This window comes from Vanessa atalanta, chromosome 30 (assembly GCF_905147765.1).
Source record: "Vanessa atalanta chromosome 30, ilVanAtal1.2, whole genome shotgun sequence".
NCBI lineage: Eukaryota > Metazoa > Arthropoda > Insecta > Lepidoptera > Nymphalidae > Vanessa > Vanessa atalanta.
In genome coordinates, this window is record NC_061900.1 from 2738388 (window position 1) to 2756525 (window position 18138).

An 18138-nucleotide genomic window follows, 5' to 3' on the forward strand; every position below is an offset into this window, starting at 1 on the left:
CATTTTTATCTCTGGTTTGTAACATTTATGAAATTAAAATATTTACCATGAATGGAACGACACATTCTTATCATCGAAATAGCTTATACATGTGCGCAGCACGCGTAACGATATCGCTGATATTTACTTATCAAACTAAGATATCTGCTGAACCATAATTAATAGTCATGTAGAATATCGTATTTTACAATCATTATGATCGTTGATGATGAGAAAGGGGCGAATGGTCGAGAGCAATATGAGAAATTTCAATAAAACTATACTTACCATTATATTATAACTAAGATGTTATGTCCCTTGTGCGTAGTTACACAACACTTAACATTTAAACCATTAAAATCTCTAATACTATCCACCAAAAGGTATATAACCTCCATAGACAACATAGATAACATTTTGATTGTGTAGACATTACATTTTATAAATACATTAAACAAGAACGAACAAAACAAATTCTTGGTTCACGTAAATAAATGAAAAATTACATGTTGGCAAGGTTAATTTAAGCATGATAGTCTTTATTTCTTGTTAAAAACGTATAAGGTGTACGACACCAAAATTAATGTCTATTTAAAAACAAAATTGTCAACGTTTCCCTATTTTATTTCATCATTTAGTTTTTAAGAGATACATTCACCGGTCTGAATCTATCCTATAAGATATAGATATACATATTACTCAGTTTAATATGTCTGTTATTTAAATAATAGGTATTTAATAGATATGAGTTGTTCAGTACACTTTTGAGTATGACTGTACTTAGTTTGCCAGTTCTTCTCGGTTGAATCCGCTTTCTAAGCCGGTGGTAATTTCAACACTTTAACATGACTTTTCAAAAACTTGCCTTTATTAGAATAAAGAATATTTTATTTTTGGTTATTTTTAACGAAATTTCGTCATAATTAGTATAAATTGATAATAAAGTTTCAAGAAAGCATGGCTTATGAAAAAGTGAGTTTTTAGTTAATATGTATTGATAAAAAATAATGAAGGTATTTCGAGATTTTAACAATAAAGAAACGCGTCTATGACTTAAAATGTCGAATGATTTAAATAATACCACGTTTATTCTATAAATATCCATTGTGTAACTTCGCACAAGTTCCGACAAGTTTGTTAATGAAGTTTATAGAACTTTCTAGAAATTGTAATTGTCTCGTACACTGAAAATTATAATACATGAGAAAAAAAAACGATTTCATGCGTAGTTTTATTTATAAAACTTCGACTAAAATTCCAAATTCCATGATAAGGTTTTTTTTTCTTAGAAATTCGTATTGGAAACGTCACAAAAGTATTTAAATATTTAAAAGGAATTTGTGTCATTTATGTATAGTTTTCGAATAGGATTATGCAAATAATGTTGAAACTAAACGGTTATTTGACGATAAAGACATCAGTTGACCCAAAAACGGGATGCCGAGTTTCTTAATGTAGGTTATGTTAAATCCGAAACATATTTTATACAATTTTCGCAAGAATACAGTTATACGTTAAAAAAAATTACGTGTATCGGAAATAAACTCACCCGGATGCTTCCGTGGTAGTTTTGGGGTTGAAAACTCCTTATAACTTGAGAAATTTTATTTTACACCTCGCACAAATAAAACCTTGATAGCTATCCGTATGACTGTCATATTCAGGAAAAAGATGGCCGACCACCCAAAAATTACGTCATTACGCGGGAAAATCAAATTACTCATATACGTAATTTATTTTTAGCGTATAACATTTTTAAGAGAATCGAAATAGAAAAATACGTTAGTATTCCTCGTTTAGACTTACCTCATAAAAGGATAAGAGATGTGAATTTGAAAAACTCTAATTAGTTTTCTAATACATTTGGGCGATCGAGTTCAGTCCAATTCCGCGCGCTGTTGCCAAACCGTTATTGCGTCAGACAATGAATATTGTTCACAATCACACATTTCAAACAACTTGTACATAACTTATTGTTTATATCCTTATAAAATGTTCACGTATATGATTGTAAAAGAAAAAATCAAAGGAAATTTAAGTTTTCTATTGACGTAAAGTTTCACTTGATAAGAGCGGCAACGTCGCAATCTTCTCACAAGACGAACAAAGAGACTTTGATAATATGTACTTATAAAATATTAATGTAACATTTCAATGACAACAGCCTTTTAAAATGGAAGTATAATTGATAAGTTATTAGCTAGTTAAGATTTAATTGTAAAATAAGTACACAAATACTTTTTATCGAGACAACTACTGTAACTGACTAGTATATTTGAACTTGTTTTGATGAAGCGAAGCCTACCAAACTAGTAAACAAAAAGTGAAACAATGTTGCCCTACTAAAATACATGGTGAAAAATTCTACTAATATTATTGTAAAATTTAGTAGAAATATTTATTTTATGTATAATGTGTTTCTCACATTTATTATTCTTACATACTGATTTATTATTATTATTATAACAATATTATTTTACGGACGTCATTCCGGTTCAATGAAATAATACAAAGTTTGATATGAACTTTTTACTTTTTAAAATAATCAAGATAATTATTTCTTAAATTACTAAAACAGCCTATAATAATATCTTATTATAATATTTGTTTAAAACATTGTAAAATAAGATATTAAGATGCGAAGTCTATATATTGCGATTTAATACTGGCAGGATAAATGATAAGCGGTATTTAAAAAATAACGAATCAGTCTCATGATTGACGTAAAAAGAAAAAAAAAGTTTAATATCTTACTGTGTGATCTAATAACACCAGATGAAAGGGATTCATAAGAATTTATTTTCTAACAATACGTAGATCGAAATATCTCAGCTTATTGTGTTAACAAAAATTGCCAAGTTACAGAATTCATATATAAATGTCACCGTAAGATTACAAACATCGTTAGATTACAATCTATCTCGTCAGATTGTAAACTCTCGAAATATTGTGAACCGTGAAATATGATTGCAATTTAACGCATTATTTACGGTGACAATTATATTATAAACATTAAAAAGTTTATAAAGATTATTATTATTTGTCGTCTATTTAGGTATATATATACATATTTTTATTTAATATACAACATCCACGAGCTGACAGTTTATTTTTATAAATTGTGGCGTTATTTTATATTTTTACTGAACATCAGCAGATCTTCGCTGGACTTCGAGCTTGTCGTCTTCTTGGAAGGCGTGGCCAACACTGACATTTTTTTTTCAGTTTAAAATAATATATAAATAATATATGGTAATATATAAAAATACTGTATATAGTAGTTTTTTTTTTATCCTAATTACTGTAATCCCCGCTGGATCGCCCTGCTCCGTGCTCGATCAGAGAGAGCACAGCCTTGGCGACTCTGATGTCGCGTTTATGTATAGATGTCTCAAGGCTGTGCTCTAGGATGGTCTTTTCTGAAACATCCGCCGCTCGGCCGATGAATCTGAATCTGCCGATAACGTCGCTACTATCGTTCTTGTAATAGACACAGGTGTGTCTAATGATTGCCATAACTGCGTGAGGAACACTTTCGTGTATTTAGGTATATTTGTTATATGTATCAGTTATCATTACATAGTATAAAACAAAGACGCTTCTCGGTGTCTGTCTGTTCGTATGTATGCTTAGGAAAAAATTATGCAACGAATTTTAAAGCGTTTTTTTAATATATAGAATGATTCAATAAAAAGGTTTATATTTATAATACTTGCATTATTTAGTCTCAAGAGAAACTCCTAAGTATATAAACACATTTTTTTGCGCTCACATTGCAAACGCTGGCTGTAAATTAATGTACAACAGTATTTTACACGTTAAAAAGTTCTACAAAGTCCGTGACGTCTGAAGTCTCTTAGGGATAACGACAAATAATATCTTATTTACGAAGAGATTTTAAGCAGTACAGCATTAATCCTTATCCAATTAAGTACCTTAAATACATCGTACATTTAATATAGATCAATATAGCCCTGAACTGACTTAAAAGACTGTGAATGTTGTATATAAAGAAATTCTGTGGAAAATAAATAAATAAACGAGTAATTTATAGTTAACTTCTTTATTACTTAACCACGATTATTTGAATAAAAACATTAAAATTAAAACTGTATTAACACTGTCATATTCATTTAAATATATTTCTTAACATAAGTATGTTATGTAATAAAAAATAGTTACAGTATTAAAACTTAATACAAAATTTAAAGCGAACATACTTACATATATATATATATATATATATTTAAGTATAATTATTGTGATAAACATATGGTATTGCTCTTATTAACATATAACGAATTAGGATTAAACAATGAAACAAACAGATTTTCAGAAATAAAAGGTTGTCCGCTGGACCAATAATTCTATACTCAAAGCTCTACACATGCAAAATTTTAAATAACCGAACTTTATCAAAGATATTAATTTTTGATCGACATTCAACAAGAGATACATTTAATGAAACAACAATACAGAAAGGGACTCAGGCCCAAAAAAGCATTGATGTTCTTCTGTGACAAATCTTAGTGAAGTGAGGCAAATGTTACTTAAATCTACCATTATTGGGGTCAAGCTTGGTTTGGGAGCGGATTTTCGGCAGGGCGTCATGGACTTGCGAAAGCGAATCGATGCCACCCTCTTAAGATAGGGAGTGAGTACCGCTGGTTTTTTAGTAGGTATTCCGGTGTACTTAGTCACATCTACTTTACCACATACCATACATACCCCCACACTTCACGTGGGCCCAACGACAAATCTGGATCTGCCATTTTTTATTATTACGTACAAAGTGTACCATAATATTCAATATACTAAACATTATCATTAGTAAAGTTAAGTACATTACTAGCAGCCGGTCTTGAAATTCATACAGGTAAGATAAAGTTTTATCCTGAGTTATTTTGTTAACCTATGAAACATTAATAAAATATTAAGGATTTCATGAGCAATGCGACCAAAGAAAGTGAATCCAAAAAATGTGAGCAGCATTGACAATGAACCACTTGATGGTCAGCGATCACAACTGTTCAAACATTGGCGCTGTAAGAAATATTAACCAATCCTTACACCGTCGATGTACTACCAACCTAAGGAACTAAAACATTAAGGGACGTAGTGCCTGTAGTAACACTGGCTCACCTACCCAGACGCACTAAGCTCTACCACCAAGCAACTTCTTCTTCTTGTTGAGATTTGATTGTTTATACAACAATATCAAATTTATAGTTTTATTTTAAAGAAACTATCTAATGACGTCTGTTTCAAATTATCCGATACCTTTTCGGTTTTGATTTGATGCTTTTTCAAGGGGACCACATCAATATCGGGCCGGCTTATCACATTGTCCAAGCAATTCAAGACATACTGTCTCAACACTTTCGGAGAATCCTTGTTCAATTTCTTATTTTTCTTCTTGCGTTTCGATATCTTCAATTTCAATTTTTCATCCTTGAACCTGATTTTCAAATTTATATTCTTATTACGGATTGAGAGATGCGTTTTTGATTTACGCCTTTTCTTTTCGACTTCCTTGTCGGATTTACTATTTTCTACCATTTTGGTAGTTTTACGTCGTTTACTGGCAACACTGTTCGTTGAACGTTTGCGTTTTGGCGGCTTTTTCGAATTCGATTCATCATTTTCACACAGTTCTTTCTTGAAATCATTTAACTTGTGTTTCTGTTTGGAATCCTTAAACTGTCTATCGACTTCACTTAAATACTGATTTTTGAACGTTTCAATGTCAATATCCAAATTATTTTTCTCTAAAACTTCCTTATCGAACGTGCTGAACTTAAATGCATACTTTTCAGTTTTCTCCGGCATCGAGACATTTTTCAGACAGCCATCATTTTCAGTTTTGATCAGATCAATGTTGATAATTTGGTCATTCTCTGATATTTCAATCAAATCGTTTTCGATGTTGATTTTCTTCAATTTCTTCGGTGTATCGAATATTGGCAAGCTTTGATCGCTGTTGTAGTCCGCTATGAATTCCGATGGCAGTTGAAATGTGCTGTTGGAGTCATCGTCTTCGGCCAGCGAATTCTCGTTGACCTCTACTTCTATAGTTAATTCATCTTTTGTTTCCGCACCGGTTATATCCGGTTCTGTCGCTTCAGTCTTTGATATATCTGGCATATTCTCCTGTAAACAGAAATTAATTTGGAGACTGCTATTGTTTTAGAACTAACTTACATGGTCAAGGTTATCAGACAAAATAGACACGCATAATAGGCGATATAGGTGATAGACATTGTACTACCCACAGATTTGAGAGTATGCTAGATACAAGACGTCCGATGAATGCGATCCTGCAGTCTACTCCAATCAAAGGAACAAAGATAAACAAACCTTAGATTTATGTATGCCACAGATATAGGAATTATTAATTTATAGGGCACCAATGTCTATGAGGGTTAGTGACCACTTACTGTTTGGTGGCTCATAAGTACATCCAGTTAAACCATAAAAAAAAAAACACTTACAAAATATTACATAAGATTATTTTGACTAAACTAAATAATGAATGGCCCTTATTATACACACCCAATTATCATAATATTTTGCATTTATAGATACAGAAATTGAGGGTACCTAATGTCTGCCCCAAACAAATAGACGGAAACTAGTACTTATTTAAAGTATCTCACCTCTAAAGTATGTCCTTCATCGTGTAATTTCTTCGGAGAGTTCCACTCCCGTATTGATTCTTTAGTTTTAGTACTTTCTTTTGATATGTTATTAATGAAGCGTTCCAGAATCTCGCTGTAAAACATAAAATAATATCAATAGAGTTATAAAATTAACTTAAAACCTGTCCCCCTGATGATCACTCTCAACATACACATTTCCAATTTCCATACCCAAAAACTTTATCGGCAGGACTTGGATTCAACAAAAAACCTCGGGATCTGTAGCCTAATATCACCAAACTAAGGAGTCCCCCTGGTAGAGCTTTGTGTAAGTCTATTTCGGTACAATCCACTCGTGTGACAGAAACGAGAGACATAACACCTTGGTTCCTAAAATTGTTGGCACATTTGTGATTCAAGAGGGTTCAAATCCAATCAAGCACCACTGAATTTTCACTTGCTTTATTTATGTTTATAATTCATCTAGTGCTCAACGAAGGAAAATATTGTGAGGAAACAATTACTATACCCACTTGATAATTTTCTTCTTAACAACCAAAGGCTTGGGACGTTTGAACTTGTGCCGCACTTCTTCTAGAACATTCTGATCGAGGACAAGGCTCTTCTCGTTCAACTTATCATACAAATCTCTATTCAACAACTTCAACGGTGACAATAGTTTGTTCTCAACACTCTTTAGCGGTGAGTGTTCTGAAATTCTTCCTCTTGGAGCTTTTAAGTTGAGTTCTTGACGGCTGATTTCAGTAACTGATTTATCTGAAAATAATTATTTAAGGAAACAATTAATAATGTTATGTAGGCGATAGACCCGCGTTAGTCCGACATAAATTTTGACATCTGCTGCCACTTGGATTTGCGAAAAAATTGCGTTTTAAACGTCGGCGAAACTTATCAAAATATTAGAAGTAAAATTAAAATAGATATAAGTAGCTAAATACAATAGTGTTGTATTATAAATAAAGATATATTAATCATAAACTCTTAGTAGTGCACGATATAGCTGAGTTATTAGAGATTCGCACGAAATACGTAAATCTAAGGATTGTTTATCTTTTTTCCTACTTCAATTGGAATAGACCATAGAATACTTGTACTCACCTCCATCGCTCCTCGTAGAATTCGATGTTGACGAACTGAAATGAATTAAATCACATAAAGAAACTCACACAAAAATATCTGATTAAAAAAAAATTAATATACATGTATGAAGGGTAACCGAGAAGCTGTGTGGAAAACGAATATCATTTTCCATACCATCATAGAGTCATAGACATCATAGAGTCGGTAATGAATGAGCATGAAACATGCATGTTATGTTGAGGAATGGACAGTGTTGTAAGGAAAGTCTTAAGCATGGATGTGGATGGATATAGAGGTAGGAGACGACACTAGAAACGATGGATGGATTGTGTGAAAGACAATATGGCTAGAAAGAATGTTACTTATGAGATGATGCCAGATAGAGAAGTATGGAAGAAGACATGCTGCGCCGACCCCAAATGAAATTGGGATAAGGGTAAGAGGATGACGATGATGATGACATGTCGGGTTGAAGGAAACTTCATAGTTTCCTTATATCAACAATTTTATGGACTACAAGACTCAACAACAGGATCCCAGAAAGCGTTCAAATTTTAAAAAAATGTCAAAAAATGCTGGTGTGGTTGATAGTACACCTTGGGAATGAAATGATCGCCTCCTGACTATTTGACTGTGTACTATCAAGTATATGTAAAATAATCATACATTTACAAAATTAACTTCACTGAGTTTCTTTCACCGGTTCTCATTCTATTCTGAATCCGTGGTATTGTTTAATTTGACAATCAATAAGTATCATACTTCTATATTGAATAACGGAATTTGATTTGATTTTAAACATCATACTCAAGTTTAAATACTGTAGCATTCGTATAGTATTAACTGTATTGGATTACATACTTATATAGCGTAGATCTTGCTTTGGTCCGTCTCAATGACATCCGACTCGGCATCACTGGACCGACCCGACGTCTCTGCGTGTTACCACTCTGAGATGGAAGGGGCACTGGAAAATATATTAAATATCATCGATATGGATTTCTACTATGTTTGAAAAAGTACTTCAAAATGTTGATGTTCCTAATAAAAAATCACAAAAAATATATTACGGCAAAATAAACATGTTTTCTTGACATAAAATTATATTAAATTTTAAACCTTTTTTTTATATAACGGTGTCAGTCACTTTGATGACGTCACGTTGTTAAAAACAACAGTTGTGTGTGTAGCATTTACGACCGGTACCTATTCAACATTAACAGCTTAAATAGTCGATAGTAAGCAATACAGCACTATTAGCAAATCACAGAGCGCGGCGCGTACCTCGCGCGAGGGCGTGCAGCGCCTGCGGGGAGGGCATCGCGGGCGCGCAGGCGGCGCACACGCGCGGCGTGCGGCCGCAGTGCGCGTGCGCACCCGCGCCGCCGCACAGCAAGCACAGCGAGATGTCCCACGCCCTGGAACGCCAGGCGGCACTGTATTACTGCTCGTTTCCGGTTATTAGCGTCACTATTGCTTAATAGATTCCTCCTAGTTATTTTAAGTCATAACTGATGTTTCTCTCCAGTTAATTATATACCATAGACATCACTATGTATTGCAAAACGAAGTCCGCACGTCAGTCTGTCCGTTGTATGCTTTTTGCAAGCCCGCTGAGTAGATACCCACCCAGGGCCAGTTTGAAGGATGAGTGAGTAACTCCAGGCACAAGGGACGTAACATCTTAGATCCCAAGGTTGATTATGGGCAGTGGTGACTACTTAACGTCAGGTAGCACATTAGCACAGTCTAAAAAACCATATAGTCGTCCAACGAAGACATTTAGACAGGGCAATACGTTGTCTCGGTTCTGGGTGTTTGTGGTACCGTCGTTACTTATAATTTTCCATAACCCAAGTGCTTTAGCTACTTACATTGGGATCATGTATGTGATGTTGTCCAATATTTATTTATTAAAAACACAACCCAAGACATTGTCTATCAAGTATTTGCGTTAAAATCGTCTCAGAAATTTTCTGTATCTTCTGGTATCATTTATATGTAAAAGTTTAGTACATTTTGAAGGTATTTTCAAGGAACACAAATACATGCTTATTCCTTAATATGTATTATATGTACCCAGAGTCAGCGTCGTATTCTCTCCCCATCGGACACTTGCAGTCTTCAACTGAACACACAACGGCACGTTCATATATATCCGAGAAAGCATTCTGTTCCAACTCCCAGGCCGCGTCCCTGTAATTAAAAAATAATTGAATTTAATATTAATAACAATCTTTGTAAGTTTATCTTCATTCTGAAATCCTTTTGTTAAACCGTATACATGGCTCTACAAAAGAGTTACTGACTCTATGTAGTATTAGGCTATTTGACAATGCGAAAAATAAAGTGTCAATTATTGTAATCAGTATATATTATGAGTTTAAAAATGGTTATATTATTTGGTGAAGCCGGGGCGGGTCGCTAGTATAGCACAGATATTGCTTTGGTTAGGATCTAGGTGGTAGCTTTACATTTATCCAACATTTCATGTAACATGACGATTCAAAAGTGGTTTTATGAGCCTACTCGAATGAAGAATATTTTGATTTTATATCCTGCCTGTAAGTCAACAAGTATTAACATAGTATAACATAACAATAACTTTACAGATATATATATATATATATATTTAGAAGCAAAGTTTAGTATATAGATTTCTTTCTATAAACTAACCTATCCGGTATGTAGTATCCTTGGTCCAGCACTGCTTTGTAGAAGTGATCTTTATCGTTACACAGCGGACACTTCAAGTAATGGACACCAGCACTCAGAGCCATACGCTGGAAATTAAATATTTATATGTGATTACAGAGTCGTCAAAATGACTTAGTGCTTTACCAAAGATTGCAAATTCAAGAACTGAATGTTTGTATACTTAATTAGTGTTTATAGTTTGTACTCGGTTAAGGAAACCAGAGCCGAGTGGTTAGAACGCGTCTAAACCGATGATTTCGGGTTGAAACCCAGGCAAGCACCACTGAATTTTCATGTACTTAATTTATGTTTATAATTCATCTCGTGCTCGGTGAAGGAAAACATCGTGGGAAACCCCATTCAAATTCCATCACATTTTAATCCAGCAACCCAACATTAGCAATACAACATTGAAGCAAATGGTGGAATATGCTCCAAACCTTCTCCTCAGAGGGAGGGGAGGCCTTAGCCTAGCAGTGGGAAATTTACAGGTTGTTAATGTGTAAGGAAAGCATCTTGAGGAAATTTCAATGAAATTCCACCAATCAATTGAATATGTAAGCTGCCCCTTGTAGTTAATAAAGTTAAGATAATAACTTTACCTCCAAACAACTTCTATGAAACCACGCATCCCTCCCACAGCACGGAGGCCAGAACGTCTGATTAGTTGGAAACCCGTCCACCGACTCATAGCATATCACACAGACCGATTCCACGGTCTCTTGACATTCTGAAATTGAAACAACAAGAATATATTACAATTATAATTTAGATCGGCAAATATACTGCATGTTGATAATAACTAATCCTTACATAAACAATACATTATCAACCTTGGGACTTAAGATGCTATGTCCCTTGTTAGTTTCACTGGGTCACTCACCCTTCAAACCAGAACAGAACATTACTAAACATAGCTGCTTTGTGGTATATGTGTTAAACGGGTGGCGAATACTCAGGTGGACTTGCACAAAACCATCATATGAAAACATGATAAAAGATAAACAAATCATAGATTTAAATATACCAAGTAATTTGCTAATAGCTTTGTTATATGCACTACAAACATTTTTAATACAACACTATTACACTTAAATTTGTTTCCAAATATACACTTTAATTTGTTTCCAAAGAAATACCATTCTCAAATCCACAAAGAACACCACAGATTATTAAGATCTCGACCAATGACGTCGCGTTAATTCAAGGTCAGAGTTAATTATTTACCTAAACTCCTCCTGCCATTGAAATTGACTTTATATTAATTTTTTATACACAGAAAAAATATGCTTAGTTTTTAGACAGAATCACCATTTCATATTATTTCTTGTGACCATTCTACTGTGCTTGCAAAGGTCCACATTAATTTGTACTTATATTATAAATGCGAAAGTAACTAAACTACTGAACCAAATTTGATGAAATTTTATATGAAACAAGCTTGACCTATAAGGAACATAAGCTACTTTTTTATGCCTCACACCTGACGATCAACCCATAATATGCGAGCAAAGTCGCAGATGACAAGCATAGTAGTATATTTTGATTTATACTTGGTGCTGGATATAAGTTCATAGATCTAGACACGCGGTAGCGTGTCAGCCAAGTTCTAGTAACAGAACTGGCGTGCAGCACCGTGTGTAATATTACACGAACCATTTGGAGCCACTTTTGACCTCCTCATAACTCAAAAACTATTTGACATAAATGTGTCAAATTTGGCTCATATATTGAGACTCGCGAGATACATATGTGTTCCAAATTTCATAAACGCATCTCAAATGGTTATTTAGATATTAACGTCTAAAAATCGACATTTTTATCACTGACTGACCTATAGATCAAAACTATAACCTACTTCCAGGTGACCTAGAAAGTTGAAATTTGGCATGCAGGTAGATAATTAGGCCAATATAAAGGAAAAAATCTGAAACTGGTAATTTTTTATCATTTTATTATAATTTTTCATTTTATTGGGTCTATAGGAACACTTATATACTTAGTTCCTGTAATAACTGTAATAAAAAAATGATGTAAGAACCAGCAATCAAAACTTATGACAGAATATATAACAAGTTGAATGCCACCCTTAAGTTTTTTAAATCCAAATATTTTAATGAATATAGCCGACTTTCGTATTTATTACGTTATTAACTAGCATTTAGCGCACATCAATGGTGTAAAATCATTATACTTAAAAAAATAATAATAATAGGCATTTCGGTACACGGCGCGCGACGCGACGCCGGAGCAGCGGGATAGGAGCGTTGCGATTAAACCTTAACGCGGACGTGTCTGAGCGAGTGGCAACCGCGCTCATAAGAATTTTTTCAATGCCTTCCGATGGAAGCTGCCTAGTCTATTCGACTGCATATTTTTTGTTTGAGTATACTAGTATACAACAATAAAATAGGTTTCGTGAGACTGTAGTAGAGTATGTATAGCGTAACTGGAATGATTTAAGTTTGTACTCTAGCGCTACAAACGTTGATCCTTATTGTTTGGAAGAACAGTAACGAGCAAGCATGCTGATGTCAGCAAAGTACTGGTGAATGGGTTTAATGGAAAAATAGAGAAAGTACATTAGGGACGTCGACAACAGCAATAGCGCACGTAAAATAACAATTCAATTTAAACATAATTTTATTTGCGAACTAGAAGCCAAAACCAAGTTACAGATATTAAGTAATGTACATATATGTTCGAAGGAAACCATTCTCTATTTGCTTAGCATATTCTACTACTATACACAAATCACAAGGTCTTCGGCTTGACGGTATTCTTTTCGACATAGGCTACTCTATATTAAGTAAAGAGCAGGCTTACGATGGCCTCTCTAGAGTTAAACGCTTAGATGTAGTATATCTTATCAATTTAGGTCCAAGTCAAATCAAGACACAAGAGAGCCCTATTATAGAGTACAACCGTCTGCGCACGTTATACCACCCCTACTTGGGCAAATTAAGTCTAAACAGAAAACGCGTAAAAAAAATCCGAACACTGAATGGGCAATTCACTGGAACATTTCAGAGATACCTACAAAAAAAATAAGAACGTATCAAAAAAAGACATTTAAACACCGTAAACATAAGAAAATAGAATAGTTTAACAAAAACCATATGGTATTAATTTTGTTATTAATAAGTACCTACTAATAATTTGTATACAAAAAGTAGTGATATCCCATCAAAAACATAAATGTAAAAATGAGAGCCAAGTTTAATATTATGATATATACCTTGGTTGTTGTCTTCAACGTCAAAAGAAGTGAGATCTAAATTTGTGCCAAGTTAAATAGTCCTTTCTGAAATTTATTTATAACTACATAAAATATCATTTCTTCTTATATCTTGGGGTAATATATTGTTGCCTAAGGTCTGACTTGGCTAGTTCTTATATGTTTATAAACACAAATTGTAGTTTGTGTTTAGAATAACAAATTATAACTCAGAACATCTAAGAAGAATGGAGGACCGCTCAGTATTGCTTAGTTAGGATTAACGTACATTAAGAGCTGCGATGGTCCAGTCACTAGAAAACATGAAAACATCTTAACCAGATATTGCGAGTTCATATCTAGACAAGTACCATTGAATATTTGCGTGCTTAATTTGTGTTTATAATTCATTTGTAAAGGCTTAGAACTTACGAAGGCTATAATATAATTCGTATATGAGAACTAGCCAAGTCAGACCTTAGGCAACAATATATTATCCCAAGTTATAAGAAGAAATGTTATTTTATGTAGTTATAAATAAATTTCAGAAAGGACTATTTAACTTGGCACAAATTTAGATCTCACTTCTTTTGACGTTGAAGACAACAACCAAGGTATATATCATAATATTAAACTTGGCTCTCATTTTTACATTTATGTTTTTGATGGGATTATATTTATTAAATAAACCATACCTGTCTCGCATTTGATTTTCTTATTAATTTTCTTTGAATTTTGTCGTTTCTCTCGCTTCAATTTGTTATGAATTGACATACGGACTCTCGCCTTGGCCATGACTGTATCTGCTATTTTCTGCTTCGGAGCGTGATCCTTGCAGAATGATCTGGAAATATCATTAATGCAATTATATAGTACCTTTTTTATTTAATTGCAATTCCTAGTTTTGTGCCCAGATGGCCCTGTGGTTAGAACATTCTTTTGCTTCATTAGTGTTCATAATTCATCACATGCTTGGTGAAGGAAAGCATTGTGAGAAAACTTGCTTGTATGTAATTTCACTAAAATTCATTGGGGTAATGTGATAGAATACACTCCAAATCTGCTCAAAGATAGACAAGACCCAAGCCCAGCTTTGGGATACATTGGGTTACTTACTTAAGTAAGCTTACAATCAAATAGGTTATTAACGGTAAATCTCTGATCTTAAGCATAACTTCACCAGTACTATCTGGATATAGAATAAAGGTCTACATAAACCATTTATAATGAAGGAAACACATACGAAGAAAGATTATTTGGAAAGAATACTTCGCAAGTGAACACAGAACAGCTGTCCAAAGTTTCATCACAATCGGATGTTTAGGAGGAGATCCATGATAAACATATAAATATTTCTTTAGTAAAGTATTTTGTAATGTCAATATACATAAATATACTCACTTATAATTCCCATAAAACAATGAAACTGCCTGCTTTTCCCTCCCACATGGCAAATGAAACTGTTTTCTACACTGAGACACGCTGCAGCCCAATGTGGCACCCTCACGACTACAGTACGAACATTTCTGGAATAATTATTATACAAATATTAGTTTAGACGAAAGAAAAAAATTTATAAAAATTTTGAAGACAAGCTTGGTAGTATTTTCTCTGTTAATCCTTAAGCAACACAAACAAAAATATTATAAATATTGGTGAGTATATGACCCTCAAAATACTGTTCATAGTTTAATTTGATTACATTTACAATAATATAGATAAATAAATAAATATTGGGCAACATCACAATCATTACTCTGATCCCAATGTAAGTAGCTGAAGCACTTGTGTTATGGAAAATCAGAAGTAACGACGTACCACAAGCACCCAAACCCAAGACAACAAAGAAAACTAATGAAGTTTTTCGACATCGACTCGGCCAGGAATCGAAACCGGGACCTCGGAGTGGCGTACCCATGAAAACCGATGTACACACTATTCAACCACGGAGCTCGTCGTAGGAAAGAACACTTGACTTCCACTTTAACTAACATGGCTTTTTATTTTTAAACGTTGAAAAAGAGTAACTGCTGACTTTCTTGCCGGTTCTTCTCGGTAGAATCTGCATACTGAACCGGTGATAGCTTCACTTGATATAGTTAAATGACAATTCAAAATTGCTTGTAAAGGCCTACTTGAATAAAGTATATTTTGAAATTGAACCTCATGATTGTCTTCTCCCATCCTACGTAGCATTGTCGAAATAATGTGCCTGGTTTACATAACTAAAAGCCGTTAAACTGAAGATTACATCAAATTAGCTGAATAATTTAAATAGAACTATATTACAAGTGCGAAATTCAAGTTTCTATTTAAGATAAATGTACATTTCAACAATAATAAATGTGAACTTACATGTTTTTTACTTCTTTCAATTTCAGCCAGTATATCTGGATACAGGAATCCGAAGAGACCGTCTTCGTCTTTACCCCTCTGTATTAGACAGCAAGATAGCAGCTGTAACAAAGTAATAAATGTCATTAATTAGTGTATTCAATCAAGATGCAGGATTATTCCTGACCCCTTGGCTATTGTCGTCCCCACTCGAGATACCGGTGATGAGCTTAAAAGAAGGGGTAAATAGGAATATTATTAGTAATACCTTCATGAATTTGGGGCATTGATAGCATTTAAAAAAAAAATTAGATATTCCTCATACAAGGATCATCTGAGTACTTTGAATGAGGGATTGTTATGAATGTGTAATTTTGGATTTGGATATGGGTATATAAATATCATTTTACCGGTTTTGGATATTAGATTATTTCGAAATTTTAAAACAATTACCAGGATATGATATTTCTTTATTTGTAAGCTACTATTTAGTATCACAGGAAAGAAAATAGCTTTAAAATACCATTAGCTAATCTCTTTAAGTATAACACTATGGAAGACCAAAATTATGATAAACATTATATTTATTGGTTTTGGTTAAATTACGGAACTCCATAACATCCCTGTATTCAATGTATGTTCAATGTCATGTTGTAGGCTCGTATTGGTACTTTGATTTGTTTTTTATTAATATTTATGCAATTTCTTTTTTAAGAACATTAATCTCAATATAAGATTAAAAATTTATTGCAGGGCAGTCAGTCCATCAAGAAACCAGAACAGATTTCAACGAGTTTCTTTTCTGATTTTATGAAATTTGGAACGAAGCAAGCTTGAACTCCAAGAAAGGACACAGGCTACTTTTTTAAGCCCAACACCTGACAACCGACTAAAACATGAGTGAATTTGTGGGTCAATAACTAGTTTACTTTCAGTAAACTAGTTTTTTTTATGTAATATGGTTTTAACAAATGATACAGTCATTATTTTGTTAACGTAATTAAATATCTTGTAAATTTATTCAGTACAATAGCTCAGATGCAAATAAATTAATTATGTCATAGTTATGACAGAAATACTGCAAGTACTTCAAATTAATCTTCGTTTGTTAACTAAATTTATGTATGTATTGTTATTTGATGTTATTTTGTTCATTATTATTATTTGATAGGAGTCGAGTAATCATTGCAGTTTAGATCTCATGAAAATGTGACTACAGGAAAATACCTCAATATACAACAAGAGATTCTAACATTTGTCGAATGTTGCCGATTCTACTGTAAGTATATCAAACACAATACTATGATTTTCCCGATAACATTTTGATGGTAGATCAAGGTATTTAATAATATTGGCAGCACTCACAATTAATATATTAATAACATGGAAAATATATTTATAGTAAACTTACCACGCAAAAGTAATGACAATGAATATCACCTATTCTGTACAATTTACCATAGGTTGTCTCTTCGTCCACCATTCGTCGGCAAAATGCACAGGGTGCTTGTTTATCAGCTAAGGAAGCGAGAAATCTACTTGCTTTTATAATTTTCGTAGAAGCCATGATTAAAATAAAACACTACAAGTACACAAACTAAAAAATAGCACTTTGACTACATTAAAATAATCAGAGAATTACAACTGAAATTAAATAATTATATCTTTTACATTACACTTCTAAGTAATCATGTTCAAGCCAAAAGTATTACTTTTATTAATGTCAAAACAAATTAATAGAACAGCAAAAGATCGCCGTTTGGCGGCAATTTTTCGTTTTCGTTCGGAAACAAAATTATTTGAATTTTTTTTAAATATTGTTATATGTGTTATCGTAGTTTGCGAAAATAATAAAAAAGCAACATATGTAAAATAATTTTGATAACTTAATTCACTGATAGTGAATTACGATAATTATTTTATATGACTTTAAGAACGTGCCATACTTTGTCTATGAAATGAAGAAAATGGTTTTGACATAGCTTTTAACTAAACTTGAGCGTCAGATCATTTTTTCAGTATCTAACTGTATCCTAAAAGATCTAAAGAGCAGACGTTCTTAGTAATCTTGTGTTGTATTCGAAAACACATTCAAGGTTATTGTTTCGAACAAGGAAGTAAAAGGTGCGTTGTCTATGGTAAAAATGATTTTTCATTAAAAATTATGAGCAA

General features: G+C 33.2%; 2 protein-coding genes across 4 annotated transcripts in view; both read right to left on the minus strand.

The window, feature by feature from the left end:
* Positions 1-2254, minus strand: part of LOC125075363 (cyclin G) — a 29688-nt gene extending 27434 nt beyond the window's left edge. Inside the window, exon 1 of one of the 3 annotated variants that reach the window (XM_047687096.1) lies at positions 1786-2254. The gene's annotated coding sequence lies outside the window, so the exon portion shown is untranslated. Of the gene's footprint in view, positions 1-1528; positions 1663-1785 lie in introns of those variants that run through there. The other 2 variants (XM_047687095.1, XM_047687097.1) reach the window with 2 other exon arrangements.
* Positions 2255-4139: 1885 nt separating this feature from the next.
* On the minus strand, positions 4140-17679 carry LOC125075333. The gene is made up of 13 exons (XM_047687056.1): positions 17378-17679; positions 15988-16089; positions 15034-15158; positions 14328-14476; positions 11018-11145; positions 10395-10501; positions 9798-9914; positions 9003-9136; positions 8580-8685; positions 7737-7771; positions 7151-7394; positions 6636-6750; positions 4140-6129 (listed from the first exon to the last, which is right to left on the minus strand). Exons 1-13 carry the CDS (start codon positions 17531-17533, stop codon positions 5203-5205), a joined length of 2445 nt encoding a protein of 814 aa, XP_047543012.1. The 5' UTR covers positions 17534-17679; the 3' UTR covers positions 4140-5202.
* Between the last annotated feature and the right edge of the window lie 459 nt (positions 17680-18138).